The 27594-nt window shown below is 46.5% G+C and overlaps 1 protein-coding gene and 2 non-coding genes across 5 annotated transcripts; 2 read left to right on the top strand and 1 right to left on the bottom strand.

Moving 5' to 3' along the window:
• The first annotated feature begins 2655 nt into the window (after positions 1–2655).
• On the top strand, positions 2656–22473 carry LOC122363178 (E3 ubiquitin-protein ligase MGRN1-like). Of its 3 annotated transcripts, none has more exons than XM_043332142.1 (14): positions 2656–2718; positions 10578–10721; positions 11134–11252; positions 11770–11990; positions 12349–12533; positions 15133–15287; positions 15661–15815; positions 16298–16376; positions 17557–17690; positions 18272–18362; positions 18794–18940; positions 19250–19439; positions 19849–19982; positions 20558–22473. In XM_043332142.1, exons 2-14 carry the CDS (start codon positions 10634–10636, stop codon positions 20702–20704), a joined length of 1845 nt encoding a protein of 614 aa, XP_043188077.1. In that variant the 5' UTR covers positions 2656–2718; positions 10578–10633; the 3' UTR covers positions 20705–22473. The 3 variants fall into 3 exon arrangements, with proteins under 3 accessions (XP_043188077.1, XP_043188074.1, XP_043188075.1); XM_043332139.1 differs by lacking the exon at positions 2656–2718 and adding an exon at positions 2719–3047; XM_043332140.1 differs by lacking the exon at positions 2656–2718 and adding an exon at positions 3088–3232.
• On the top strand, positions 12590–12662 carry Trnav-aac. Its single transcript has one exon. It is a non-coding gene; the product is annotated as a tRNA-Val (tRNA).
• Trnav-aac lies at positions 12954–13026 on the bottom strand. Its single transcript has one exon. It is a non-coding gene; the product is annotated as a tRNA-Val (tRNA).
• Positions 22474–27594: the final 5121 nt, after the last annotated feature.

Genomic DNA, 27594 nt, shown 5'->3' with positions numbered 1-27594 from the left:
GAAATATCTCGAATTTCGGCTTTGCCCCAACTCCGGCATTGCCCCAACTTCCCCTACCTTTTTAGTGCTCGCTGTCCCGCGCCTCGTATTCAACAAAATGCTGTCACCAGGACTCACAGTCTTGTCTCTGATATGGTTTCCTTCATTGAGTGAAGGAAGTTGCGGTCAATAACGCTGTAGAAACAAAAAGGAATCCTCATTAAAGGGCAAGCTGAATGTTGTCAAGTTACCGGGTGGTAGGTTAGGTACAGACAGACACTTATGTCAGCAAAAAGTGGGGGGGCCAGTTAACATTGCTGGCCCCCCCACCTCCGAAAGTGGGGGGGCCATGGCCCCCCCGGCCCCCCTGTTCCTACGCTTATGCACAGAGGTCAGGTCACTGAGGGTCACAATATGAAAATATCATGTGATGCATGTTTTATGGTCCATTTTATATGCCAAATACGATTATCAGGGTCAGGCAGCATTTGGGGTCAGTTTAGATTATGTTCTGGTGAAGGTCGAGTCAAGGTCAGGTCAAGGTCAGGTCAAATTAGGTCAAATTTCAAAGTTGATATTTTTGCATAAAATTGGTCTTTGTTTTGCGCTACGTGGTCTAGAATTGCTAAAAATTGAGTGAAAAATTTGACGTAAATTTGATTTATCAATTTTAAACAGTTTTTTCGCTATAACTTGACCAAAAAAGGAGATATCGATCTAAAATGTGGTATGTATATAGAGGAGCGCAGGGACTATCACATATATTCCGTTTTTCAAAATTCGAAAAATGTTAGGAAATTTTTTGAGTTTTTCTAAAAAAAAAATCAATTTTATGAATTTTTGGGGGTCAAAAACCCATAATTTTAAAAATCCGAGATATCAGTTTTGTAGCGCCGCTTTTTGTCTACATGACCATGTAAAGAACTTTGAAATTGCTTGGTAACTCTAGCTTTGGTGAGCGTCTAAAGATTGTATGTTTTTTGTTCATTTTTGCTCGAACATGACCTCAGTTTGACCTCAATAACTCCTGACCTAAGGTGACCTAAGACTTGAAATTTTGTGTGATGGTGTCAAATTGATGCCCGGGAAGTTACTGAAAATTTGGCGGCGCTGCGCGCCGCCGTTATTTTGCTATTCAGGAAAAACCACAGGGGAGCCAAATTGCCCCCCCCCCCCAGCGGGGCGAGGGTTAACCCAAAACCGTACCCGTGTTTTCATCAACTTGACCTGACCTCAGAGGTAACCGGTTGACCTGAGACCTTAAACTCGGGTACCACCAATCGCTGAGTCTCATAGCGGTGCGCACACGCTCGTCGTTTTCCCCCGCGAGGCTCTAGCTTGATTAGGGGTGTCACGCGCGTGAGGGAGATCGTTTACCCCTCTCGGTATAGGTACCCCATTCCTCGGCCGGGGCATAGGTATGTAGAAGACCAATAGATCCGGCGAATTGACCTCGTCTTAGAAAAAGTCAGAATGCTCGGCATAGCTACACTGACTGAACGATTACCTACCTAAGAACTTCAGCGATTGATAGGAATAACAGCATGTTTAAACATTAATCTCGAAATTTTGATATCGGTGACCTAAAATTAGGTAAAACTTCTTCAATTCTCACTGGTTCAGTTGTTTCTGGTTCAGTTGTTTCTGGTTGGTTCTCCTTTCAGTACCATTCCAACCCTTAACAATTGCACAGTCCAGTTCTGAATGTCCTGCTTATCTATTGTCCGGGTTGGCACGTCTCTCTTCGACACGGTTTCCTGTCTCTAATAACCCTACCACCATCTGGGCAATGAGCAAGGAAACCTAACAGGTGAGTTCAACAGGAGTTCAGTTGTCCACTGGTTCAGTTGTCACTGGTTCAGCTGTCCCTGGCTCAGTTTTACTCGTTTTACTGGTTCAGTTGTCCTTGGTTCAGTCATGGATGAAAGAACCTTCATCCATTCCTTCATCCATGGTTCTCCTTCATCCATGGTTCAGTTGTCACTGGCCTTGGTCACTGGTTCAGCTGTCTGCCTATCCAAATCCATATACAGCGCCAGTTTCGCGGATGTATGATTGCTCAAGGACAAAGCGATGTGATTGGTCAACCAGTGGTGAAGTACTTATGTTGACAAAACGGAATAGGAATTGAACACATGGCTTATTTGTTTTATACTATATATGGCCTTGATTTGTTCAAGGCCATCTATAGAAGGTACAGTCACTCCCCCGCCGACCAATCAGAGACAGATCCTGAGTGACGTCACCCCTGATGCTCGCAAGGGGTACTCCATTCCTTTACAACGTAAAAATGACTAACTTCATTTCAAGATTATTGATGGCACTCTACACATACCGCTCAACCGTTGATGGCAATCGAAAGCTCAGCCAATTTTCCAGCGACAAAAAAGAGTAGCAATATGCTAAGAAATGGCCGGTTTTTAAGATATAGACGATTTAAAAACCCTCTGCAGCAGCAGGAAAGCAACGTAAAAACGCATCGAGCTTATATTTTTACTATGAATAAATCATTTTTCAGTTAGTTTTTAGATATGGTATAGATTTAAGCTACAACTTTATTACAATATTTTCATTACTTGAAACTTTATTTCAAAAAAGTATTTTCAAAAATGGCAGCTGTTGGTAAGTAGCTTGGGAGCGATTGTGGCGCACCGCGCCATTAATTGTCCTGAGGCCCCCTTATGATGTCATCAAAAGTGGAGTGACATGGGCCTGGATTTGTTATAAACAAACTGAAAGGTTTGTGTTGTGCGCTGTGTGTTTGCGTGGGGTTTGTGTGGATTTTTGCAAAATTCCGGTATTTGTTTGTACCTGTTGAGCCTGGTTTGATGTTTATCACTTAATTTGTCCATTAAATGAAGTCGTTTGCACACGTCGCTGTGCATGGCAAATGTCACTGTTGCGCCATAGTTAGCATATCTACATATTTATGATACTTTTTGCACGAAAACTTGAAAAACATATCTTAGCTAACCAAAATTTAAACCTATAAAACACCCAAGCAAACCTACTGGGCTCTCTCACTTAGCCAGAGCATCAATCTGCACTGCAACGCAACCTCCTCCAAGGTGGCTTAAAAGAGGCATGTAGCACCACCAAATTTAATTTATTTGCCTTATTCATATGGAACATCTCTTACATATATTCCTATTTAAGTCTCAGTGACTTCGAGTCAGGTCAACAGTGAAGAAAAACAGTTAATAGCCATTGGCTTAATTTTGTATAAATTGGTGGCATTGGAGGTGCTTTGTAGGTAAGTTGCAGATCAATAAAAAATTGTGCTACATGACACCACATAATTTGGCATATAGGTTTCCCTTCGACATATTCTATGTTTAATCTGAGTTTTGTATATCGAATATGCCACACCAGTCTACTTCCACTCTCGCTCATCACAAATGTTTTTACAGACCATCCATAGTGTATATTATAAATAATAGTAGTTTTGAGTTGAGATAGCCAAAATGGGGTCCCTGGCATGCACTTACCAGTTTGAGCACTCACAAGATCGAGAAATGTTTCAAATCAAAAATTTCTAATTTCAGAGTTGCAGCACTTGGATTCAGAGGGGCTAATGCGTTAGAATGCCCCCTCTGAATGTGTGACGTCGGTACAGATCGAACGATTTTAATTTTTTTACTAAAACGCCTGGTAGCACGGCGCACACGGTGCCCGGTGGTATATGCTGCTTTGCGTGCAACAAGTGCCGCACTTTCAGCTGAAGTCGCTAGGAACAGAGGAGATCCCAAAAAGTAAACAAAAGTAAAAGTCTAATATCTTGAAAACCAGTGAATATTTTTTCCATGAAATTTGGGTGTGCACAGTCATATTGGATAAGTCAGCTGATGCTGCTAAATGGTAATGGTGGTGTATGGTTATGTGTGCCTGTTCTTGTTTTATTTTCTGGCAGTGCCATTTACTTTTTAACATAATAAGTCATCTTAAAGATTGATTATTTGCAGGAAGTTAGTGAAGAACGATTATATTTGAAGTGATATAGTTAAGAATAGAATGGCTTATGGATCAACGTTATCAGGTGTTTTCTTGTCCAAGTTTTAACCCGCGCCCTGGTGGGGTCTGTTTATAACGCGATCTGGTGGGGGGGGGGGGCTATTTTTGCCCCCTCTCGTATCTCCGAAACTACTGGACGGATCCGCAAAATTCAAACGGCGTTTGAAAGGCCTGTCAAATTTGTCGAAGGAAACCAAGTTTCATTGACCTCGAGGTCACCGATGACGTCACAGGGCAGGTCAAAGATGAAATGTTTCACCGTTCACGGGTCTTCTAGGGAATGCGCTATAACACCGAGGAAAACGCATTTTGTCGAGAATCAGCGATAGGGCGTCAGTTGCCTAGTAGATATGTTGCTATTAGAGGTCACTGACTATACCAGGTCACGTCACAGGTCAGGTCACCAAGGGTCACAGGTCAGGTCACATGAGCCCAACTTTACTAAGGTTGTGTGATGCATGTTTTATGGCCAATTTTTCATTTCCAACTCAATGGTGTTGGTTATAATTATTTGAAAATATATAAGCATGACTTTTCCTCGATATTGAATAAAAAAGTGCCGAAAAATGTACTTTATTGACAGAAAATATGTGATATTTCGGCCACTGGCCTTTGTCGAACATATATAATCAAGATAAACATATTCAAGATAATCACATATTTTCTGTCAATAAAGTACCTGTTTCGGCACTTTTTTATTCAATATCGAGGAAAGGTCATGCTTATATATTTTCAAATAACTATTACAATGTTCCTCGCACAAGCACTTAACTCCATCAATAGTGTTCGTTATCCCGCGAGTTGCTGGGGAGGGGCGTTAAACGCCCCCACTTTTTTCGCCGGGCCATAGCATAAAAACGGCGCGCCGCAGGCGCGCCAAATTTTGGGTACCTGTAGGGAATTGATTGAAGTTTATTGTGACAAAGTTTGAAAAAAATCGGTCGGAAAATTTTTGAGATATCGAGGTTTTAGTGACGTCATGATTTCTGAGTTTTCGACCAAAATCGGCATATGTTCAAAAAATCATATAAAATCACAGAATAGACATACAGACATGCCGTAAACGCCATTAGACTGCCAATACCATGATCAATCAAATGGCTATCTTCGATTATTGATTATCGTTCCGCATTTTCCATAATCTTGAACTGAATCTTGACAATTTCCCGTGACTACTTCACGACCATGATACATGAATTTCTTAAATTGAACTTTTTGAGCCAAACACGTACACATATGATAAAATGAATGTCACCATCGTGTTCTACGCCCCAAATTACCCATGAAACATGTGTCACAGGCTGCGAATATCAGTTTTGATTTTCGGGGATACGTGCCTACCCGGTTGACCTGACCTTGACCCTGACCTATGCTTGACTGACCCCTACATGGAGCTGACACTCTTGTAGGCCTTATATGATGGATTGTGCACCGTTTTGACAGAGTTTATGACGAGAGGCGCCCATTGCGAAGTCCTGAATTCCATGCTACTGAAAGCCCGATTTCAGGTGTTTGACCTGACCTTGACCGACCTGTGACCTCAAAATTCAATTTTCAAGTACTCGTCTGAAGCGTCTCGTCGCGTTCTTTCGTTTGCCGCCTCGTGCGTTTCGCTGCGCCTATTGGTTCTCGAGTTATCGGCTGGGGGCGTTTAACGCCCCCCCCCCCCAGCAAACGGTGGGTGGCGAAATACCCCAGCAACTGCCGGGTTATAAGACTATCAGGTACGGCTTAGGTCACTTTCTGGTGAAGCTCAGGTCAAGGTCAGGTCAAGGTCAGGCCAAATAAGGTCAAATTTTAAAGTTGATAGTTTTGCATAAAATGGGTATTGATTCGATGCAGCTCGTCACGGGGAGTCTAATGGTGGTCTTTGTTTTGCGCTACGGGGTCTAGAATTGCTAAAAATTGAGCTTGAAAATTTGACGTCATCAATTTTGAACAGTTTTTTTCGCTATAACTTCGCCAAAAAAAGAGGTATCAATCTTAAATTTGGTATGTGGATGAAGGCGATAAGGACTATCACATATATTCCGGTTTTTGCGAAATTCAAAAAACTTTTTGGATTTTTCGATCATTATATCCAAAAAAAAACTTTTTTTTATTTTTGGGGGTCAAAATCCAAAAAGTTCAAAAATCCGAGATAGCGGTTTTGTTACCCTGTCAATTTTACAGCTCTTATGTCCTTATCATTTTTCTGTATTTGCAAAGCTATAGGCCTGACAGCTCTTCCCGCGAAACCCTTTTTTGGGTCGAAAACGGCAGAACATGACGTCACTCTGACGTCATTTCCGGCCAACCTATCATAGCCTTTGGAAAAAATTTTGGTCACCATATGTAAAATTGATGTCCGGGAGGGTACTGAAAGTTTGGTGACGATCGGCGCAGCGGTTCTGGAGATATATCGAAAAGTCTGGAGGGGGGGGGGGCAACCCGGATGAAAAGTCAAAACGTTAAAAGTAAACGGATAAAAAGTCAAAGGACATTAAGTCAACAGACAGAAAGTCAACATCGCAAGAAGTCAAAGGACAAAATGTCAAATGAACAAAAAGTCAACCTGCCAAAAAGTCAACACGCCAGAAGTCAACAAGCTAAAAGTCAACACGCAAGAAGTCAAAAGACATAATGTCAAAGAGACAAAAAGCCGACATGTCAAAAAGTCAACGCGCTAAAAGTCAACACGCATAAAGTCAACACGCAAAAAGTCAAGACGCTAAAAGTCAACACGCCTAAAAGTCAACACGCTAAAAGTCAACACGCTAAAAGTCAACACGCGAAAGGTCAGCATGCTAAAAGTCAACACGCTAAAAGTCAACATGCTTAAAAGTCAACACGCTAAAAGTCAACACACAAAAAGTCAACAAGCAAATAGTTTATAGGTGCGCGAAAAGTTGATGCGCAAAATGTAGTCAACAGCAAAAAGTAGTCTTCAACAGCAGTCGTTAACTAAGTCGGTACAAGTACGCCGCAGCCCGCGTCTCCGGTCGGCGACTGACCCGCGCCGGGCCACCTGATCCCCGGCCGCCGCCCGCTGGGCGCCGGCTGCACCGCATAGAGAGTCTCGGCGCGTCCCCGTGCGTGCCCCGACACTACCGATAAGAACGCTCCTACCTATTTTTACTTTGCTTTAAAAAGTATATTGGGAATGTGAACTTATCTATATAAAGTTGGCGTACTGTGCCTGCTGGTGGCGGGGGGGGGGGGCAGTTCCGATAAGGAGACGTAGGGCGGAGGCGAAGATGAAGGAGAGGGACAGTAACTAGTGGCCACAATGCGCTAATACTTGTCACCTCTCTTTGGACGTCACAGCTCCGAGGTCCTAAAAAATTGTGTTTTTAGCAATCGCATCTCGATAACTTAATTGACCTATACATTTCGATGAAAATTGGTCACCTTAATTGTATGCAGTCCGTACCTTTCGATGAAAATTGGTCACCTTAATTGTATGCAGTCCGTGAATATTAACAGGTTGTTGTCTGTTGATGCTGATATGAGCGTTCCTTTCAAGGCAGGACAATCCGACAATCACACCATTGCCTCTCGTTCCAACTTCCACCTATTTAAAAGAAATTTGTTTTGTTTTGTTGGGTTAGGCCCTTTCGGTCCAATTAGACCATTTCAGAGCCGGAAGGATGATAGGAATTAGGGGGAGACATTGGTCTGGGCAGGCATCCTAGTGAGTCACCGGGGCTGAGCCCATCCCGAAGGACAGGCCGATCAGCCCCAAGGTACTCACTGCACCCGGCTACGGGGTGCGCTCCCTCGGGAGCAGCGGTGCCGCTCCAGCAGCCCGCATGAGATAAAGTTGCCTGTCCAGCCCGGAGGGGGTTGCGGCGTGGAGGAGAAGGATTTCCGTATCCTGAGGATAGAAGCATGGAACGGTGATTTAAAAGAAACGACGCGCTTTACTATTGTACCAATTGTACCATACAATACGCTTGAACTATAATAAAAGTGTGAAATCGCTAATAGAACCCGTGACGGAATCAATTGATGAGAAACGTCTCCCTACACAATATAGGAAATTTGAACAAGCGAAACTTTTCGTATCGATAACATTCCGGGCTACTATATTTGTTGAAATAATTCCAGTAAACTGCGCCTGGGACAGTCAGTTGTCTCGAAGGATCATGTAACGCTGCCTCATGACAACCTTACGATGCGAGCGAGCTCCCACCTAGCACGTGTCAACGGATGTGTGTCAGATTTCAGCCAAGCATGCCCGTGTGACCAGCTGAGTCGCGGTTGCGGGCCATGGAGAGCTTCAGCAGCTCATCTGCAAGCAGTTAGAATTGAGCAAAGCGCAATTATATCAGCTAACGAAGCCAGAGAGAGCAAGAGATAAACCTGATTGACAAGCTTGGGCTCGGCCAAAAAGGGTCATGCACCAGTTGTCAGTCGTGCAATGGAGGCAGTCTCGCTTCAATGTCCAATGATGCAGGTTATATTGTGCAGCATCCTGCTTAATTGTGTACAGCTGTTTGTAAATGTTATCTCATGTACAGGGTGTCCCAGAATTACCCGGACATTTATTTTCTGGCTAAAAGTACGATTGCGCTCGATTCTAATGATATACAAGCATCATACTTTTATAAGATATCCCTTAGCTATCGAGCTTGGGGACTGTGTGCTTTTGGTGACCGGTAACGACTCGAGTCAAGTATTATCCAGAGTCAAGTAAGAGTAGTCCTTTTCCGTTTTCAGCTTAAGCCACTAATAGGCAACCATGGTGAATCAACTCCCGTTTTCAACTTTGTAAACGGACTTTCGGCATGGTTTTTGCTGGAGAGCTTCAGCAGCTCATCTGCAAGCAGTTAGAATTGAGCAAAGCGCAATTATATCAGCTAACGAAGCCAGAGAGAGCAAGAGATAAACCTGATTGACAAGCTTGGGCTCGGCCAAAAAGGGTCATGCACCAGTTGTCAAACGGGTGGTTGCTTGTCATGGACAACAAACGTCACTGATCTAGCTAAAAACTAGCTAAACGATAGATCAGGATTATCTAAAGAACATCAGTCTACTTTCCACCACTATCTTCGCAAAATTTTGGAATTTGGGGTCCCTCGCCTGAAAAATATGCGAAAACTACGGGAAAAGCAGCGAAAATCACTACAATTCATCCCAAATATATAACATATACAACAAAAAATTATATTGAAGCACACTTTATGGTCTAATGAAGGTATTCTGTCATTTGAACCGCCCGAAAAAGGCGTGTGTGAACGTCAGATGGCTACAACGCCCCAACAGCAGAGACGGCCAGGCACACGTCGAAAATTAAATTGTGAGACATTTTGAGCCACCGTGCACTCATTCGGCTTGATATGATGGCCCAACGACAGCCGTTAGCACAGAGTACTACTGCGGTCATATTCTACCAGTAAAAAAACTGGATGCCGTAAACCAAATGGCCATGAACGGGTTTTTTTGGAAACCAAATCTGTTGGAAGCCAAAGGTCCCGCCATGTTCAGACATGGAGCCTCTCGACTTCAGATGTAAAAAACGCGGCAAAAGTGGTGTAGGCAGCAATTTTTGTTTTGGGGGATAATGCCTTATGACCTGGGAACACTTTGATGTTAAGTTTATCTTATATGATCGTATTATCCTCCGGCAACAGGTCAAAGAAAACAGGCCTTCACCCAGTTTCGGGAGAGCCGTAAAACAACTGAGACCAGCAATGGCTGGCATTTTCAATCATTGTCGGCTGATCTTGTAACAAGCGTATCTATTACATGTGCTATGTCACAGCCACCCTAGTTGACTATGTAGGACGATAAAAAGAAAAAAGCGCAATCATGTTTGCCTTATTTTATACGCTAATTAACAATGTCCGGGTAATTCTGGGACACCCTGTATGTAATGACTGATGATCCAGGTGTCATTGACTTTGTCTCTTTGACTTGTCCTTTTGAGTTTTTTGATTTTGGCTTTTTGTCCTTTGGATTTTTTCGTAATTTGACTTTATGTTCTGTTGACTTTTCGTCTTTTGACCTTTGTCCTCTTCACTTTTTGTCCTTTTGACTTTTTGTCCCTTTGATTTTTTGTCCTTTTGACTTTTTGGACTTTGACTATATGTCTTTTTGACTTTTTGAACTTTTGACTTTTTATTTTGACTTCATGCCCGGTTGACTTGTTGTTTTTTGACTTTTTGTCCTTTTGACTTTCTGTCCTTTTGGTTTTTTGGATTTTGACTTTATGTCATGTTCACTTTTTGTCTTTCGACTTTTGTTCTTTTTACTTTTTGGCAATTTGACTTTTTGCCGTTTTTACTTTTTGTCTTTTGACCTTATGTCCATTTGACTTTTTGTCTTTTGACTTCTATGCTAGTTGGCTTTTTGTTCATTGACTTTTGGCAATTTCACTTTTTATCTTTTGACGTTTTATCCTTTTTGACTTTTTGACTTTTGACTTTCCTCTTTGTTGACCTTTTACCTGTTGACTTTTAAGATTTTTGACTTCGTGCTTTTGACGTAATGTCTGTTGACTAATCATCCTTTTACCTTTTATCATTTGACTTTTTGTCCGGAACCCCAAAAATAGCCCCCCCCCCCCCACCAGGTCGCGGGTTAACCTGTGTCTACCATTATAGGTGCAGTAGTGAGTAGACAGGTAATTGGTCAGTGAAGTTCTGTGAACCCAGTCACCATGGGTTCCCTGACAAGTCGCCAGGAGGGAACCACGGAAGAGCTGGATGCTGAACATGTCCACTCCTACAAGTACCCACCAAAGTCTGGTGAGTAGTATCCACTCATGTAATTACTCAGCAGAGTCTGATGAGAGAAAGGTATCATACAAATGCCTACCAACGTCTGTTGAGATAGGTATACATACACAGAGTGACAGAGGTCTTTGGTATGCAGTATGCACCAATGAAGACCTTTATCAAGCTATGGATGCTAAAAATTGACTGATAACAATTTTTTTGGGACATTACTTACCTAGGTTTTGGTATGTTAAAACATCTGAGGGTATTTTGCTAGGTGTAATTCTTCAGTGCCCAGCAGTCCAGGACCTTTTGGTGCTATGTTTTTTCTCCCTCATTTGATAGTACATAGATCACTGTGTATCATGGCCATGGAGATATAGTGTTTTATGGATATTCTCATGGTGTGGTGAAATTTTACAGCTCATCACATTTATTTCAGGCAATTATTTTGGCACCCATTTCATAATGGGTGGAGAGAAGTTTGAGACACCACAGCCAGAGGCATACCTGTTTGGGGAGAACAGCGACCTGAACTTCCTGAGCAGCAAGCCAGCACAGGTGAGTTACTATAGCACATGCGAGACGAGTTGCCAGGGTGTATTTGAATTTGAACTGTGGCATTTGTTTCGAATTGACCTGGATTGTCTGAACAGACGTATTGACATGCTTGATCAGTTTGTTGGCCAACAGGGCCTGTTGTGTAGTCTGTGACCTCTTCCGTCCGATCATGCAATTCTGGACAACCGGGGAATTTAAATGTCAAAGTTTAACGCGCCCATCAAAGCCGGACGGCGGACATGGTCTGTCCTATCAAACAAATGAACATCAACTGGCCGCGGCTACCCCCGTTAGAAGTCTCATATTGAAGCACATGAGCGATCATATCACATTGAGCACATGAGCGACTCGAACCCGGGCTCTAGTCACTGCCGGGAGTCCAACGCTCTGCCAACTGAGCTACGGGACGAACGCTTTCATCAAGCTTAAAAATATCTTGCTTTTGTATTCCGTTGTTGACAATTTTCTCGTTCCCAATGTCTACCTACTCTGACTTTCTCCCTCCCCCCTCCCGCAGTCTCCGTACGCGCTGCCACCTCCCAACGAACCGTCCAAGACACTGAAGTCGGTTGTCAACATCCGCAAGGACTCGTTGCGCCTGGTGCGACTTCCGACTGAAGCGGACTCACCGGCCGGCCGGCAGAAGTTCAACATCGAGTTCACCTTCGACAGTGACGTGCGCTGTACCATCACCGTGCACTATTTTTGTACGGAGGAGATGACACGTCATGGACTTGTGTGAGTATGTCTGGGGATGGAGCGGTGCGATGGACTTGGCTATGAAAGGGTATTGGATTTGCTGGGTCAGTAGTTTGTCTGCTGGGTTTCGACAAGTCTCGAGCATTGACATCGTGATTAGGCTTGTGGTGGCTGACTTTCTGCTCATTTTGTCTGCAGTTAAAGTTTTGTGGGATGATGTCCAATGCCACGGTTTCTTGACTGGTTTCTCATTAACTCATCTTCACCCATTTGGTTATGAAAGCTTAGGGTTGGTGTCTTTCAAGTACTCTGTATGGGACACCTATAAGGTGCTCACTACACAGAATTCCCAGCTCTGCAGAAAGTAATGAGTAATTTGTAACCCTTCCCCCTATAGATACCGGCCTCGTGACCCAGGCATGTCATCAGAGACATACAGCTACAAATGTGGCGCTGCGCAGACATTCTGCCAGCCGAACCACACGTTCGAGCCGGGTCTCTACAGTGACGCCGAGCTCTCCTATAACTCTGACAGCGAGCTCTATCCCGTGGTGGTCGTCTGTACGTCAGAGGAGGGAGAAGGTGAGTGAACTCAGGTGCTTTGGTGACTTGGCTGGGAGTGGATATTCAGTACAACTGTTTCCGTGGTGTAGTGGTTATCACATCCGCCTAACACGCGGAAGGTCCCCGGTTCGATCCCGGGCGGAAACAGTGGTTTTGGGTTTTTGCTCATTACTGCCTACTGGCACGTTTTATGCTTCATGATTGTTCTGGCTCATCGTAGCGTCGAAATCGCTGCTTTACATAACGGGTTTTGCTCAGGGTCATTTTCCTACAAGTAGATCGTTCAGGAATTTCTGAAAGGTTGACAATTGACATGCCAAGCAAGGTAACTATGACATCGGGTGGCGGGCCAGACGTGTGCTTGAGATCGCGGTTGAGGGCATCGCTTCGGGCCGTTTGCCCTCTTACTCTGATCTCGTTGGGTGACATCAAAACGACTGTTTCCGCCCGGGATCGAACCGGGGACCTTCCGCGTGTTAGGCGGATGTGATAACCACTACACCACGGAAACAGCTGGTGAAAGGGGTCCGAGTGTTTAACACCACTCTTGATGCGCTCCACGTTACTATCGAAACCCGAGTTTTAGGAACTCCATTTCATGGTGTGTCAAAAGTGGAAATAGCCGCCCGGCTTTAGTTCGCCAGCCTTCTCAATAGATGGCAGTACCACAATATGGGCAGCGGATCGTGCAATTGACGTCAAATTTTCGTTATCTGCTAAGAATTGAATGGCGGATCTTTTCATGCAAGAATCAAGTAAATCGGTCCACAACTTTTCTAGCAACAGAGATATGAAGTCAAACACCCTGCCAGAGCGGCGGCGCGGCGGCCGGCGGCGCCCGTTACGCGCCGCCTGGGAGACTGGCGGCGCTGAACGGTTCCGACTTGGCACTGCACTAAAACCTGTTAACTGCTTGGAACAGTTATTATAGCAAAATTTTCATTCAAGTGAGGAATAACCAAGGGCAGGAAGTATGTATGCTTGTGTGCGTACTGTGTAAGCCAAGAAACTGCATTAGCAGATACTCGCTAATATTAGATCCAGCCAAGTTCAAACGCATTCCAGGGGATGTGTTTCTGATGGGTCAACAATATTTATCGTTCGAGGGCGGATACAGTTTTAACAATACAAAAAATATTTTTGCACAGCTCTATTCCTGGAATAATTCTCTTCAACGCCTCATTCCTAGTTAAGCGAATTAGCCCACCCTGGTTAAATAAATAAGGCGATTTTGCCACAAGGTCGCGGAAAACCGACCTAAAACGGCCGCGCTCAACGTTAATTTGGGCATGCAGACTCTTAAAAACTCGCATTGGGCGGGTAGGGTTTCCCAGGTATTGGCTCCAAAACACCGTATTCGGCTCCCGAATACGTCCAAGTGACCCGCCTCGTTCCTAGTTAAGCTCTAATTAGATCAAGTGACTCATAAGGAGCGTAAAAGCGACAAAAAGCACGAATTTCCCTATGGCGGCGGGCTGCCGGGTTGCCAGACGGCGCACCGGCTATTTCCACTTTTGACACACCATGGGTCTCTGGAATGAGGAATCGAAACGTATTGACGTCTTCAAGTACCGAGCTGCCGCTTCAGTTGTTCTTGTAGCTACTGTATTTGTTACGCACCCGGTGCTTGTTGGGTCCTGCCTAGATGCATGGACACTAGAGTAGACAGAGTTGCCGTCAAGAGAGTCTCTTCACTGCTGGCACTCGGGGGAGGAAAGGGGGGGGGGGGGTCGTTCCAGTCCCCGTTCACGAGCTCCAGAATCCCTTTACCGTGACGTCATCACGGCGGTAGAATTACTCTTCACCCATAGGCATGCATGCAAATTTCATCATCTTTCGAGCGAGCTGGAGAGAAAAAAAAAACAAGGATTATGTGTCATCAAAAGTTGTACCAACGTAACAATGAGTTCGACTCATTACGATAAATGGGGCTGAAACTAAAAAATAGGACTATATCGAGCCAAAATCAGTAATTCTAATGACCCCTTCATTTGAACGTGAAGGATTTCCTCTGATGACGTCACCACGGCGCCTTTATTTCCCTAGTGAACCAACCTGAGTAGTAAAGGAATCTTGGGTTCGTTCTATCCAATGTTCAGCCATAAGATATGGTATGTGGGTGACTTTTTAATGTCTCAGACTCTCAACAGCTGTCGGCCTGAAGCAATCACTTAGATCTTTAATGGATAGTAGGTACTCGCAAGATTGCTTGCGTACTCGGGCACATAGTATATACCTACGAGTAGAACAACCTCGGGCACTTCTACCTTCACCGTTCACAGAAATGACAAGAGCGACGAACTCGCGAAGCAACTTGAAAAATGTGCGAACTGATCAGCGAAGGTGTCAAAGGAGCCTTAGCTGTTGTGTCTAGGTCTCTTCAGAGCCGTTTGGGGGCTGGCTGAATACGAGCGTACTCGTAATGAGTGACTGCCCAGCAATAGTCTAGCCCTGAAGTTGTCAATGGAGGCCCATGGGCCGACAGTTCACGGCAGTTACTTGTTCGCGGATTGTCATTACCTGTAAGCACGCTTGTAAGCACGCTCAAGATTCCTGAGAGATAGTACACTGATCTGATCCTTCGCGACGCTGACCTGTAACGTGACCTGACCCTCAGAGCCGCACCAGTGCCACGTGACGACGGGAGTGGTGGACCGCCTGTCGGACGGCTCGTTCATGCTGAAGCCACTGAAGCAGAAACAGTACATCGACGGGCTCGTGTTCCTCCTGCAGGAGATCTATGGGATCGAGAACAAACTCGTCGACAATAAGGTGAGTTGTGGGAAAAATAGTGCGTAATGTAAGCAAAACGAGGTAACTCGTCCGTGACATTATGGTTTGTGGAATATGTTTTTTTGTCTGCCTTTGGTACTTCCTGTTTTCTTGCATAATTTTCCCTTTGTTGCTGTGAAACATATCGTCTCTGAACTCGTCTCCTGCCCAACTCATTGACCGTGTCTCCTGCTTTTCCTATGTCTCTTTCCCCTTGAAAGAATGGGGACTACCAGTGACTGTATTGATAATGCTATACAGTAGTTTATACCTGTACCTTTTCATAATGATACAGAGTAGTTAACTCTATGCCTATTATGAAACTTGCCTTGGCAAAGTGTCTGGTAACGCAGTGCTCTTCTTTCCCCCACAGAGTGTCGATGAGGACACCGAAGACTCTGGTGCAGAGTGCGTTATCTGCATGTCAGACCTGCGTGACACACTGATCCTACCGTGTCGGCATCTGTGTGTGTGTAACTGCTGCGCGGATCACCTCAGATATCAGGCCAACAACTGTCCTATCTGTCGGTAAGTGAGCGAAACCAACCACTGTCCTAGTGTCGGTAAGTGAGCGAAGCCAACAACTGTCCTATCTGTCGGTGAGCGAACGAAGCCAACAACTGTCCTATCTGTCGGTAAGTGAGCAAAGCAAATAACTCTCCAAGTGAGTGAAGTGAGCGAGGGAGGGAGCGAAAGGGAGGGAATGGGGAATTAACTGAGAGGTGTGGGTCATCAAGAGAGGCGCAAAGACACTGAGAGAGAAGTGAAGTACCGATGGAGGCGGGGGTTGGAATGGAATGGTCGCTAGAGGCGGACATTGCCGAAAGAAGAAGAGCTGTGGGTGGATTGAATTGTATCGGTTACCCGAGCATAAAAATAAGTCTCTTCAGTGATGACAGACGAAATGCAGTGGTACCAGAGACACGCCATCGACGGATTTTGACAAAGGTTACTGTGATAATAACAGTGATGATTGGGATGCTGACTGTGATATGTGTGGTGTCCTGCAGGGCTCCGTTCCGTGCCCTGCTCCAGCTGAGGGCAGTTCAGAGGACCGTTCCGGGGGCTCCGGCACCGCCAGCCACTGAGGTTAGTCCTGATGAATTGATGATAATTAACCTTCTCAAACTGATCTACGTAGCGGCACTACTGTCTTTTGTGATAGGACTTGTCGTTTTTTAAACTTTGCCTTGTTTTATTTCTGTCATCAGTAAGCGACTCTGTAATCAACTTTCAATGGATCCGCGCAAAGCAATGTATTACAGCACCAATGGCCCGAACTCAATACTGCTCAACCCTTCTACATTTTCCTACACTCTTTATCATGCTTGCTCAATACCAGTTATTGTTGTGAACGTCCAGTTATTGACGCATCTCAGCGTGCAGACTACTGGTCAGCGATCTATCCTTTCCAGGGTATATCCTAAATGAATAATTATACATATACGTGTCTAACAGCTTCTCCCGCCTTCCCAGGCGCTTGCTATATTCTGGGTGGTCCCCTGTCTCCTCCAGGGCTGTGTAGTGTGTATTCCGGTCTCTTCCAACGTCTCCTCAGGGTTCTCGCTATATTCTGACCGTCTTCCCCGTCCTCCCGAGGGCCCTGACTGTGTCTTTCCGTCTCCCCACTCACTCCAGGACTCTGAATCCGGCCTGTACTCCGGCCTGTATTCCGGCTTTGCGCCCGCTTGTATTCCGGCCTGCTCTCCCCATCTCCTCATGGTCGTCCTCCGACTGTATCTCGGTATTTTCCCGTCTTCCCCATGGCCCTGACTGTATTATGGTCTTTCCTTGTCTTTCCTAAGGCTCGGATTATATTTCGGCCGCCTTCCCCCGTTTTCCATAGGACTCTTCTGACTGTAGTTTAGTCTCCCCCCCGTCTCCCAAGGGCTCTGACGGTAGCGGTTCCCCCGTTCTCCTCAGGGCTCTGACTATATTATTTAAGTCTCCCCGTCTCCAAGGGACTCTGTCGGTGTCTCGGTTTCTCCGTCTCCCCAGGGCTCTGAATATATCTCGGTTTCCCCCGTCTTCCCTCAGGGATCTGACTATATTCCGGTCTTTCCTCGTTTCCTCAAGGCTCTGACTATATTATGGTGTCTCCCCGTCTTCCCCCAGAGCTCTGACTATATTCTGGTGTATCCCCGTCTTCCCTCTGGGCTCTAACGGTATCTGGGCTTCCTTGTCTCCCTAGGGCTCTAACGGTATATCGGTTCCCCCGTCTTCCTTCAGGGCTCTGACTATATTATGGTGTCTCCCTGTCTTCCCTCAGGGCTCTGACGGAATTCCAGCCGGGTATGAGCCGGTGACGCTGGTGGAGGCTCTCAACGGTCCGATATCGACAGGACGGGACGCGGCCGGGTCGCCGCCACTGCCCAGACCCACCTCCGGCCCGCTCAGATCACGGTATGTGAATACGGTGACGATGCGACGATATGGTATTACTGTATGACCAAATCACTTTTTTTATGAAGAATGAATCATTTTAATGTTAAAATACTCTTATTGAAGGTTTTTTTTGGGGGGCGGGGATCAGCTTTCGGTCGTGCTGAGGTCAGTTTTACCAACAGAAAAATAGCCGCCTGCCGGATTTTTTGGCTGAAGACCGCTTCACATACAGAGTGTAAAGGGTAAAGCCCTATCCGCTTACGTGCACATCGTGTTTACGCTCTGTATGTGAAGCGGTCTTTAGCCAAAAAAATCCGGCAGGCGGCTATTTTTCTGTTGGTAAAACTGGCCTCTGGTTTCGGTAATATCATTATGAAAAAAATAGACATTGAAAAACTGTTGTATCTCTTGCGTTGAATCTAGACATGTTTCGCAGCTACCCATCTGTCTATCCTCTTTCGTGCATAAATTTGTAACAACCCACTTCCTCCCTGCGGCCTCTCCCTCAGTTGCCGTTTTATCTGGGCAATTTTCTACCTCATCTCTTGCTAATCTCCCCGCCCAGTTCTGAATATAAGTCTGCGCTTCTCTGTCATCAGGGGCGGTGTAAAACGTCAGCCATCTGCGGTCAGTGACCGCAGCAGTCGGGACAGTCTGCACACGGTATCCTCTGCTGCTGTGCCGCCGGAGGTACGGATTCCGATACTCGCGTGAGCCAACCAAGTCCGAAATCCCAGAGATGTGGCCAGTTGGTGACCGATGGTTTCATATTATGATTTATGTGTAGTTGGTGGTGTCATATTTTCTGCGTTATCATAATATGTTGGTAGTGTGTTTGTTATTTTTATTTTTATTCTATGTAAGAATGTGACGTTTAGGTTTTAATGGATGCGATTTTCCGTTCGCCTCGCAATACCAATAGAACTGTAAGCATGTTCCAAGACCACAGCTTGTCGCTCCCAAATCATATCCATGAGCCCAACAAACAAATACTGTGCGCTTTCGTGACTCGGTAAATCATCACCGTTACTTGTGAAACGGTTAAACGACCCCCTTGATTCTTATCGTGTTATCACCGTGTATGCACTGTGCACCACCAAGTGTCCATCCCTGTTCTAAAGGTGCGTCGCCGTGTACTGGAGGAGCGGGGCCGTGCCGAGCTAGAGGAGGCAGCAGGAGCGGACGGTACCTCTGCCGTCCACCGCTCCCGTACTCCGTCCAGAGAGAAGGGCAAGCGGGAGGACGGCGCTGGCGATGACACGGAGGAGGTAGGCACAGCTGTGGAGCTTGAATGGGGCTGCTGAGGTCAGGGAATCGCAGTACGGGAAGCCAAGTAGAAAGAGGGAGAGTTTTTAGTTGGTAAGTGAACGTCATGTTCACGTTTTGTCGAATAAGATCAACGTTTTACAGCAATGTTTCGACTTATGTCTAGACAGTTTGTACGGCCATGACCCATTTTTTTTAAATTATCAGCGTATCCGTGCACCACATAGTGTAGCTCATCGTCCCCTTTCTCATAGCCTTTGCTGCCCCTCCCGCCTATCACGTGCAATAACGTCACACCCCCTCTCCCCCAGTGTGAGCGGCGCTCTCTGCTGGAGTCCCCGCCACCGGCACCGCCTCGTTCGCCGCCACAGTCACTGACTGAGCCGCGGCCTGCGACCCTGGGACGTAAACCGTCAGCGGCCAGCTCTACAGACTCTGAGACATCGGCGGCGGCGCGCAACTCCCGACTGGTGACCGTCATACCGATCGAACATGAGACGCGTGAGTAGTGTGGTGGAATAGGGATATATGGGCTGGTTGATGCCTACGAATACTCTCAGTGTTTGATGACGCATTTTCGCAGAGATGTAATTTGAACATAGACAACAGGGTGAACACTGAACATGTTATCTTGCACAGATTACCTAGCTTCTATTTTGCCTCAACCCCGCCTTCCTGCCTTGCATCGTATACCACTTTTCCTCAGTGTTAAGTAGTCTGCATGACATAATACTAAACATCAAGTCTGTATGTATTCCCGTCAGCAGACACTCCACAACAGGGTGGCTATTACGTGTCATTTGTCCGAGAATAAAACGGTTAGCAGAGTCAAAACATGGTATACGGCAAACAGCAATCATCTACAGCAGCAACAGCTAAGTGATGACCCTCGCTGTTCCGCCGTTCCCAGACCTGCAGCTGGAGGACTATCAGGACACAGAGGATGAGATCATTGAGGACCAGTGTCGCCCGGGCCACCTGGCTCCTCCGAACACAGCCGATACGGGCGACAGCGACCCCAGCAAACGTCTGGGAAGCTATCAGGTACGCGACACTGCGAGTCAGGCTGTGTCTGTTGAGTCATATGTCGAAAAATGCATATGCATGTCAGTGCTTCCTTTGGATGATGGCGAGTTAAAATGAAGTCGAGGAATATATTTGAGAATAATGTCGTTGTCCCAAATCCCAGTGTTGTATTGTGTGGTTATCATTTTAAATGATGCAAGTCGTATGTCTGGTTTGATTCTTGACCATGTTCTGCCCTTGACTCGGACCTGGGCCTTAGATACATGCAGCCTCTGGCTATAATAACATCTGTCTGTCTGGCTGTCTCCATTTGCATTCTAAACTCCTAACTTCTGTCCGTGATCCTTGCCAGTCTCTCCATGACCGCTAACCTCCGGACCCTTGTCCTTAGCGCCGATAACCCCTGAAGTTGAAACCTAAAACATCATCATAAGCAATTCCTGACCGTCTGTCCGCGGCCTATAACACCTGTTCATGACCTAGTCTGACCTTCAACCCTGCTTTCTGCACCCTGACCGTTGCTTGTTCAACAGCCCCTACACAAACACCTCATAACCTCTTCTGCCCTCTGACGGTGCCCCCCTGACCGCCAGCCGAGCTCTGTGGTGGGCCCGCGTCCAGCTGAGGTACAGCTGCTCGCCTCAGAGTCCCCAGCCAGCCGCTCCAGTAGGGGCAGTCTCAGCAGCGGCGGCAGCACGCGACTGCTCATACCGGGCGCCTCCCGTGAGACAGATATGTAATCTCAGAACCGAGAGACAGAATTTTAGTTTCAAAACTTCTACTGATCTGAAAACTCAAAACAAAATCCGAGAGACATGTGTAGTCTCAGTGGGGAAACTGGAGAAACCGTAAGAGATATATTTGTGGTCTCAGTACGAAGACCGTGAAAGACAGTCGCGTCACGCTGGACAGCATGACGGCGAGAACCCTGTAAGTCTCACGTGAGACGATTGGGCGGTCTCGGCAAAAAAATGTGTTGGAACAATGTGTCCAGAGCGATTTGAGGTCTGCTTCGGTAATAAGAGAAGGACCATTACAGCAAGAATTATTGCTGCTTGGAATGTCTGATACCGAATGGCCCATATGTGTGACAATAATGTGAATGCATTTTATATGAATGTGGACTGGTTCGAGACGGACTGAATTATGTTATAATACTACTGTCAGCTGTGTAGGAATGATCTGGTGTATGTTTGTTTTACTGATGGTGTAAATGCTATCATGGCTAGGTGATCGTCGTATTAGGTTTTTATTTTTGATGAATGTCGCAAATAATAGGTATGTCGCCGAAAACTGAGTTATGTTGTCGGACATGCTTCTGTTTATTGAAGCGAGAATCTCGCTGGTTTTCAGTCCAATTATTGGGTCGCCTCGTACGGTCTGAAATCAGGTTGGAAATAATAAGCTGCTCTATCCGTATCCTGAGAATTGAGAGTATATGCGTGGCACACTTGTGTGTGGTTTTCCAGAGCATGCAGACTTCTCAGTGTGCTTATTTATGTGTTCGGTTATATGTGTGTAAACCACGAAACTTCTTTGTATGTGCGCTAAGTTGAGCGAATATGTGCTGTTTTGTAGCGAGAGATCATTGTATTATTTGTCGTCATCTGCCGTTCGAGCTGCGTTGGAAGGCATGGGCAGTCGCACATAATAGGTTACAACTGGAGATGTCAATCGGATACAAACTTTTTGGTATACCGATACCATCTTGGTATTTGGTATATCAATCCAATTGTTTTTGGTATGCTATCGGTATCCTACATCCTCATTGATGTAAAAAAAAAACAGTGAATTTGGTAAAAAGTTCGTATTTCTTTCACCTTCCCAAGCTTGTTCGGTTTTTGGTATTTTCCCATGGTTTTGGTTGGTATTGGTATCTCGATTTTCAGTTATTGACATCACTAGTTACAACGGTATGCGGTCGTCGGGATTCGGGAATGATGATTGGCTGGCCATAGCCTGCTGCGATGTGCGGCTGTGCCGACGCTGGATATTTGCAAGATCGTTTACCTTATTCCTTTGCATATTGCTGGTGCTGGTTGCCGCTAGTTGTCAACTCTCGTTACCGGCACAGTGATTCACTAAGCTAAAATATCACGGAGCTCGCTGAGACACTGTATGCTTAGATCAGGTCCATTTTCCAGCATAATTCATTCGTTATTTGTAATGTAGCAACCATATTTCCGTTCCCTACTGTAGTGTGTCTGTGGAGGCATTGTTCGTCCACTTACCGCATTTTGGTATCGGTGTTTCGGTGTTGCGCAACTTTGCGTTACGACCCTAATATGTATTATTGTAGAAATCCTTATTTGTGTGCTATCAGTGGCGCTCTGGCTATGGTGATACTTTTGTTCATAATGGTGAAACTGCCCGGACCTCGGAAGTATATGTTAGCTGCACAATACAAGGAAATACCGTGAGCGACTGATGTCGAGAACCTTGACAATTTACCTGCTAACGCTGTAAACAAACAGACGAGCGCTGCTCCGCAGCTGTCCCAATATACTATTATAAACTATATTTTGTGCTTCAGTGGAGGTGGAGAGGTTATTGGTTAAGGGTTAGAAAATTGTGCTGCTATTGGTATGGGCTCCGTCACCGGGGGGGGGGGGACGAGGGGGACTTAAGTCCCCCTCGTAAGGACAATTGTCCTCCCCAATATTTTACATTTTTAATTAATATGCTTATGGGCGCTGCATGGAAAGAATCGATTTCAAGCGGTTTTCGTCCCCCCCCCCCCCCAACCATCGGGTCGTGACGGAGCCCTTGGCTAGGTACTCGTATTGGATAAAATGGATTTCGGAGGTCTATCTCAATAGTCAATCTATGTATAGTCTGCAGAGGTAGACTCACTCTACTCACTCTCACTGAGCATGAGTTCCCCAAGGGTCATTCCCATCCTATCGGGCCTCACCGCAGAAAAACTGTCTTTACTTGGTGCCTACTGCCTAGCCCGGCAGTTGCTGGGGTATTTCGCCACCTACCGTTTGCTGGGGGGGGGGGGGGCGTTAAACGCCCCCAGCCGATAACTCTAGAACCAATAGGCGCAGCGAAACGCACGAGGCGGCAAACGAAAGAACGCGACGAGACGCTTCAGATGAGTACTTCAAAGTTGAATTTTGAGGTCACAGGTCGGGTCAAGGTCAGGTCAAACACCTGAAATCGGGCTTTCAGTGGCATTGACTTCAGGACTTCGCAATGGGCGCCTCTCGTCATAAACTCTGTCAAAACGGTGCACAATCCATCATATAAGGCCTACAAGAGTGTCAGCTCCATGTAGGGGTCAGTCAAGCATAGGTCAGGGTCAAGGTCAGGTCAACCGGGAAGGCACATATCCCCGAAAATCAAAACTGATATTCGCAGCCTGTGACACATGTTTTATGGGTAATTTGGGGCGTAGAACACGATGGTGACATTCATTTTATCATATGTGTACGTGTTTGGCCCAAAAAGTTCAATTTAAGAAATCCATGTATCATGGTCGTGAAGTAGTCACGAGAAATTGCCAAGATTCAGTTCAAGATTTTGGAAAAATCGGAACGATAATCAATAATCGAAGATAGCCATTTCATTGTTCATGGCATTGGCAGTCTAATGGCGTTTACGGCATGTCTGTATGACTATTCTGTGATTTTATATGATTTTTGAACATATGCCGTTTTTGGTCGAAAACTCAGAAATCATGACGTCACTAAAACCTCGATATCTCAAAAAATTTCCGACCGATTTTTTTGAACCTTTGTCACAATAATCTTCAATCAATTCCCTACAGGTACCCAAAATTTGGCGCGCCTGCGGCGCGCCGTTTTTATGCTATGGCCCGGCGAAAAAAGTGGGGGCGTTTAACGCCCCCCCCCCCCCCCCAGCAACTCGCGGGCTAGCCGGTATGCCTACAGCTCACACGTGGCTGTGCTCTCTGATCAAGGATTGTTGGAAATTTGGAATTTGTAGCAGAACATCAAACAAAACACAAAAGACATGTCGACTGTCGTCCAATATATTCCATTTTCCCATACTTCGGCGCAATCAACGCAATCAAGGCCATAGAAGTTGTTTGTTTGTTTGTTTATTTGGCCTTGGCAATCGTTTCCCGTTTGTTGATTGTAATCGATGGAAGGCTGGATGAAATATGTAAATAAACACAAATTTACGTTCGGTTAGTGACGTCATATTGAGAAAATTTCTCGTTTGTAGAGCTTACTTATACTTATACTTATACTTATAAAATGCGGAATTTAGGAAGGCCTTTTGGCCTCTTGGATCCGGACGTGACGAGCTTTGTGTCAGTGTGTCACTGCATCAGTCGTTGGAATGTATGGTGTACTTGGCGTGAGCCCAGTGTTCGTCAAGCCTGGCCTTGAAGCTATTGACTGAGGGCGCATCGACGACAGCGGATGGCAGAGAGTTCCAGTCGTTCAGGACTCGTATGCTGAAGGCGTTCCGCCGCACTCTGGAGACAGCCCTTGGCTTGGACAGCTTCCACTCATGCCCTCGAGTTCTGGTCGTCGTCGCCGCAGTGAAGAACTGAGATGGGTCAACATCCACTCCCCGTCGAAGCACCTGGTAAACCGAGATCATGTCGCCTCGTCCGCGCCGATAGTAGAGCGATGGCAAATTCAGGCTCCGGAGTCTCTCCTCGTATGGCAGGTGGCGGATGCTGGCAACCAGTCTCGTGGCCCGTCGCTGTACCCGTTCAATGCGCTTCTGGTCTTCTCGGTTGAAGGGTCCCCAGACCGCGTTGGCGTATTCGAGATGGGGGCGAACCATGGTCCGGAAGAGTGTTGGAAGCGTAGTCTCATCAATTACTCCGAAAGATCGACGAATGACTGTCAGAATGTGTGACGCTTTGGCCACGACTGCGGCAGCCTGTTCCCGGAACTTGAGCTGGTGGTCTATCTTGACCCCCAGGTCCTTTTCCACCAACGTCTGCTCTAACATAGTGTCTCCCATACGGTACAGGTGATTGGCGTTTCGAGGACCTAGGTGAAGAGACTTGCACTTCGACTGATTAAAAGGAAGTTGCCATTTCTCAGACCATCCGAGCAGGGCATCGAGGTCTCGTTGCAAAGCCTCCGACTCTGAAGCCTGGCCGACACTTCTGTACAGCTTCGTGTCGTCTGCGAATAACTTTAGCCCTGACGAGACACAAGCGGGCAGGTCATTGACAAAGACCAGGAACAGCAACGGGCCCAGGACCGTTCCCTGTGGTACGCCACTGGTGACAGGAACCCAGTCTGACTTTGCCCCATTTATCGACACACGCTGCTGTCGGTCAGTCAAGAAGGCCCTTATCCATTCGAGCAGCCGACCCCTAATGCCGCAGGATTGGAGCTTCAATAACAGGCGCTGGTGAGGCACAGAATTAAACGCCTTACTAAAGTCCAGGTAAAGGGCATCCACAGGGTCACCTTCCTCCAGTGCACGGGTCCAGTCTTCGACAGTTTCGAGAAGCTGAGTGGAGCACGACCTCTTCTGTCTGAAGCCATGTTGCAGGTTGCTCAGCTGTTCCGTCTCGATCAAGTAGGACATCATCTGGTCACGGACCAATGACTCGAGGACCTTGCATGGGACGGCTGTCAGCGTCACTGGTCGGTAGTTTGCAGGGCTGTCCTTCACTCCCTTCTTGAAGATAGGGATGATTTCATCGTTGCGCCAGTCACTTGGTAAGGAGGAGTTGTCCAGAGAAGAACGAAAGAGACGCGCCCATGGCTCTGCCATAACCAAGGCCGTTTCCCGAAGGATGCGCGGGTGGAGTCCGTCTGGTCCCGGTGAGCTGTCTATCTTGAGTTTCAGCAACTTCTCCCTGACCGCGCCAGTGCTGATGTCAATGTTGTCCAGCGGGGGGCCAGGGTAAACAGGTGGTGGTGCTGGCAGGACGGGGTCCTCGACCGTAAATACACTCTGGAAGAAGTGATTGAGCATGTTTGCTTTGTCGCGGTCCTCCCGAACCATCGTCCCGTCTTCAGCCTTCAAGTCCTCCACTCTTGTCTTGGTCCGCAGTCGAGTGCCTGCATACCGCCAGAAACCTTTGGCGTTCGTACGCAGATTCCTCACCAGATGTCTTTCGAAGTTCGCCCGAAGACTCCGAGTGAGTGACCGAAGCTTGTTGCGTACACGGCTGAAGCGGGCGTAATCAAGCATATCTCTGGTTCGCATGTACTGTAACCACAATGTCCGTTTTTGCTTCTTTAGCCGAATGGCTTCGTGGTTGATGTAGATATTCTTATTATTTTGTTTGGACTTGGCAAGGGGTATACAAGTGGTCGAGTGCTCGGACAGTTTGGCCTTGATAAAAAGGTACATAGCATGTGTGTCCTGTGAAGTACTTGTTGGCCACTCTACATCAGACATGAGTTGGTTTAAGAGTGTGTAGTTGCCCTTGCTGAGATTGAGGTGTGGCTCCAATGGCTCAGTGGGAGGACAGTAGCATTCCACTTGGAACTGAAGCATGATATGGTCACTTGTGCCCAGGCCAGGCAAGTATTCCAGGTTCTTAACCATCGCCTCTTCAGAAGACAATATTAGATCAAGGGTATGAGGTGTTTCGCCAAGTCTAAATCTGGTAGGTCTGTCAACATGCTGGTACAGAAATGAGTCGTTCAACAGGTCAACAAACCCATGTGAACAGTGTGAGGGAGGTGCTGAAGAAAGACCCACTTGCCAGTTGATTTGCGGCAGATTGAAATCACCTCCAATAACCACATGTGTGTATCTAGAGTTGGTAGCCTGCTTGAATAGAGATCCAATCTTGTTAAGATCTTCTTCGGCAGAACCAGAGGGGCTTCGATAAATACAGCCAAGTAGAAGGACATCAGAGCTAGCCAGCGGCATCTCTATCCAAAGCTGCTCTCTGAATGTTGAATCCTTAAAAACAACTTCAGATACCCGGAGTGATGATTTGGCATAAATGCAGACCCCTCTAATACCACTTGAACCCAGCTTGGTTTCCGAGGGGTCGAAGTTCAGGTACATGACGTAGCCAGGTACAGACAAAAGGGCTGGGGATATTGGGTGAAGTTGGGCTTTAGGTATGACCTCATTAAGCAAGATGAAGTCTGGTTCATTTCCCGAAATAAACATGCAAAGGTCATCACGTTTCTTCACAAACTGGTCTGCATTTGCATACAGTACCTTGAGACCTTCTTCATATCTTGGTCCTGCCGGCCTGGATTGTCAGCACCTTTCCTGATCCGGGGTCTGGCCCGTCTGGGCCGTCCCTGGGGTTGTCAAGGTCTGCCTCCGAGATGTAGCATGTTGCTGGGGTGCTACAGCACCTTGTGGCCTACCCCGAACAAGTTCAGCTTCCACTGTCCGAGTCAGGTCCAGTTTTCTTGTCACAATCCGACCCTTCCTGATGGTGAGGTTCACTTCACCTGCATCTGTCCTCCTTCGTAGCTCTTCTCGGAGGCGTCTACCCTCTTCCCTCTCTTTCCAGGTAAGGTCAGGTGAAAGGTATACATTTTTCCAGAGATCTGTCGACCGTAGTTGAGGTGCCAGTTTTAGCACATCACTTTTAACCTCAGTGTTTTCAAGTCCCACTATCAACAGTCGTGGCTTCTCCTGACCCGGCTTGCCGACCCTGTATGCCTTTGTTACTCTCACATTGAGATGCATAGCATCCCGGATTACC

The sequence above is a fragment of the Amphibalanus amphitrite genome, unplaced genomic scaffold, assembly GCF_019059575.1.
Source record: "Amphibalanus amphitrite isolate SeventyFive unplaced genomic scaffold, NRLGWU_Aamphi_draft 000608F_arrow, whole genome shotgun sequence".
Classification (NCBI taxonomy): domain Eukaryota; kingdom Metazoa; phylum Arthropoda; class Thecostraca; order Balanomorpha; family Balanidae; genus Amphibalanus; species Amphibalanus amphitrite.
This window is presented reverse-complemented; position numbering and strand designations above follow the sequence as displayed.

Bases quoted from the DNA above. Each gene is read 5' to 3' on its own strand.
- LOC122363178 (XM_043332142.1), top strand. From the start codon at position 10,634: ATGGGTTCCCTGACAAGTCGCCAGGAGGGAACCACGGAAGAGCTGGAT. The intron at 10,722-11,133 runs GTGAGTAGTATC...CATTTATTTCAG, and splicing joins CAAGTACCCACCAAAGTCTG to GCAATTATTTTGGCACCCAT. The intron at 15,816-16,297 runs GTAAGTGAGCGA...GGTGTCCTGCAG, and splicing joins AACAACTGTCCTATCTGTCG to GGCTCCGTTCCGTGCCCTGC.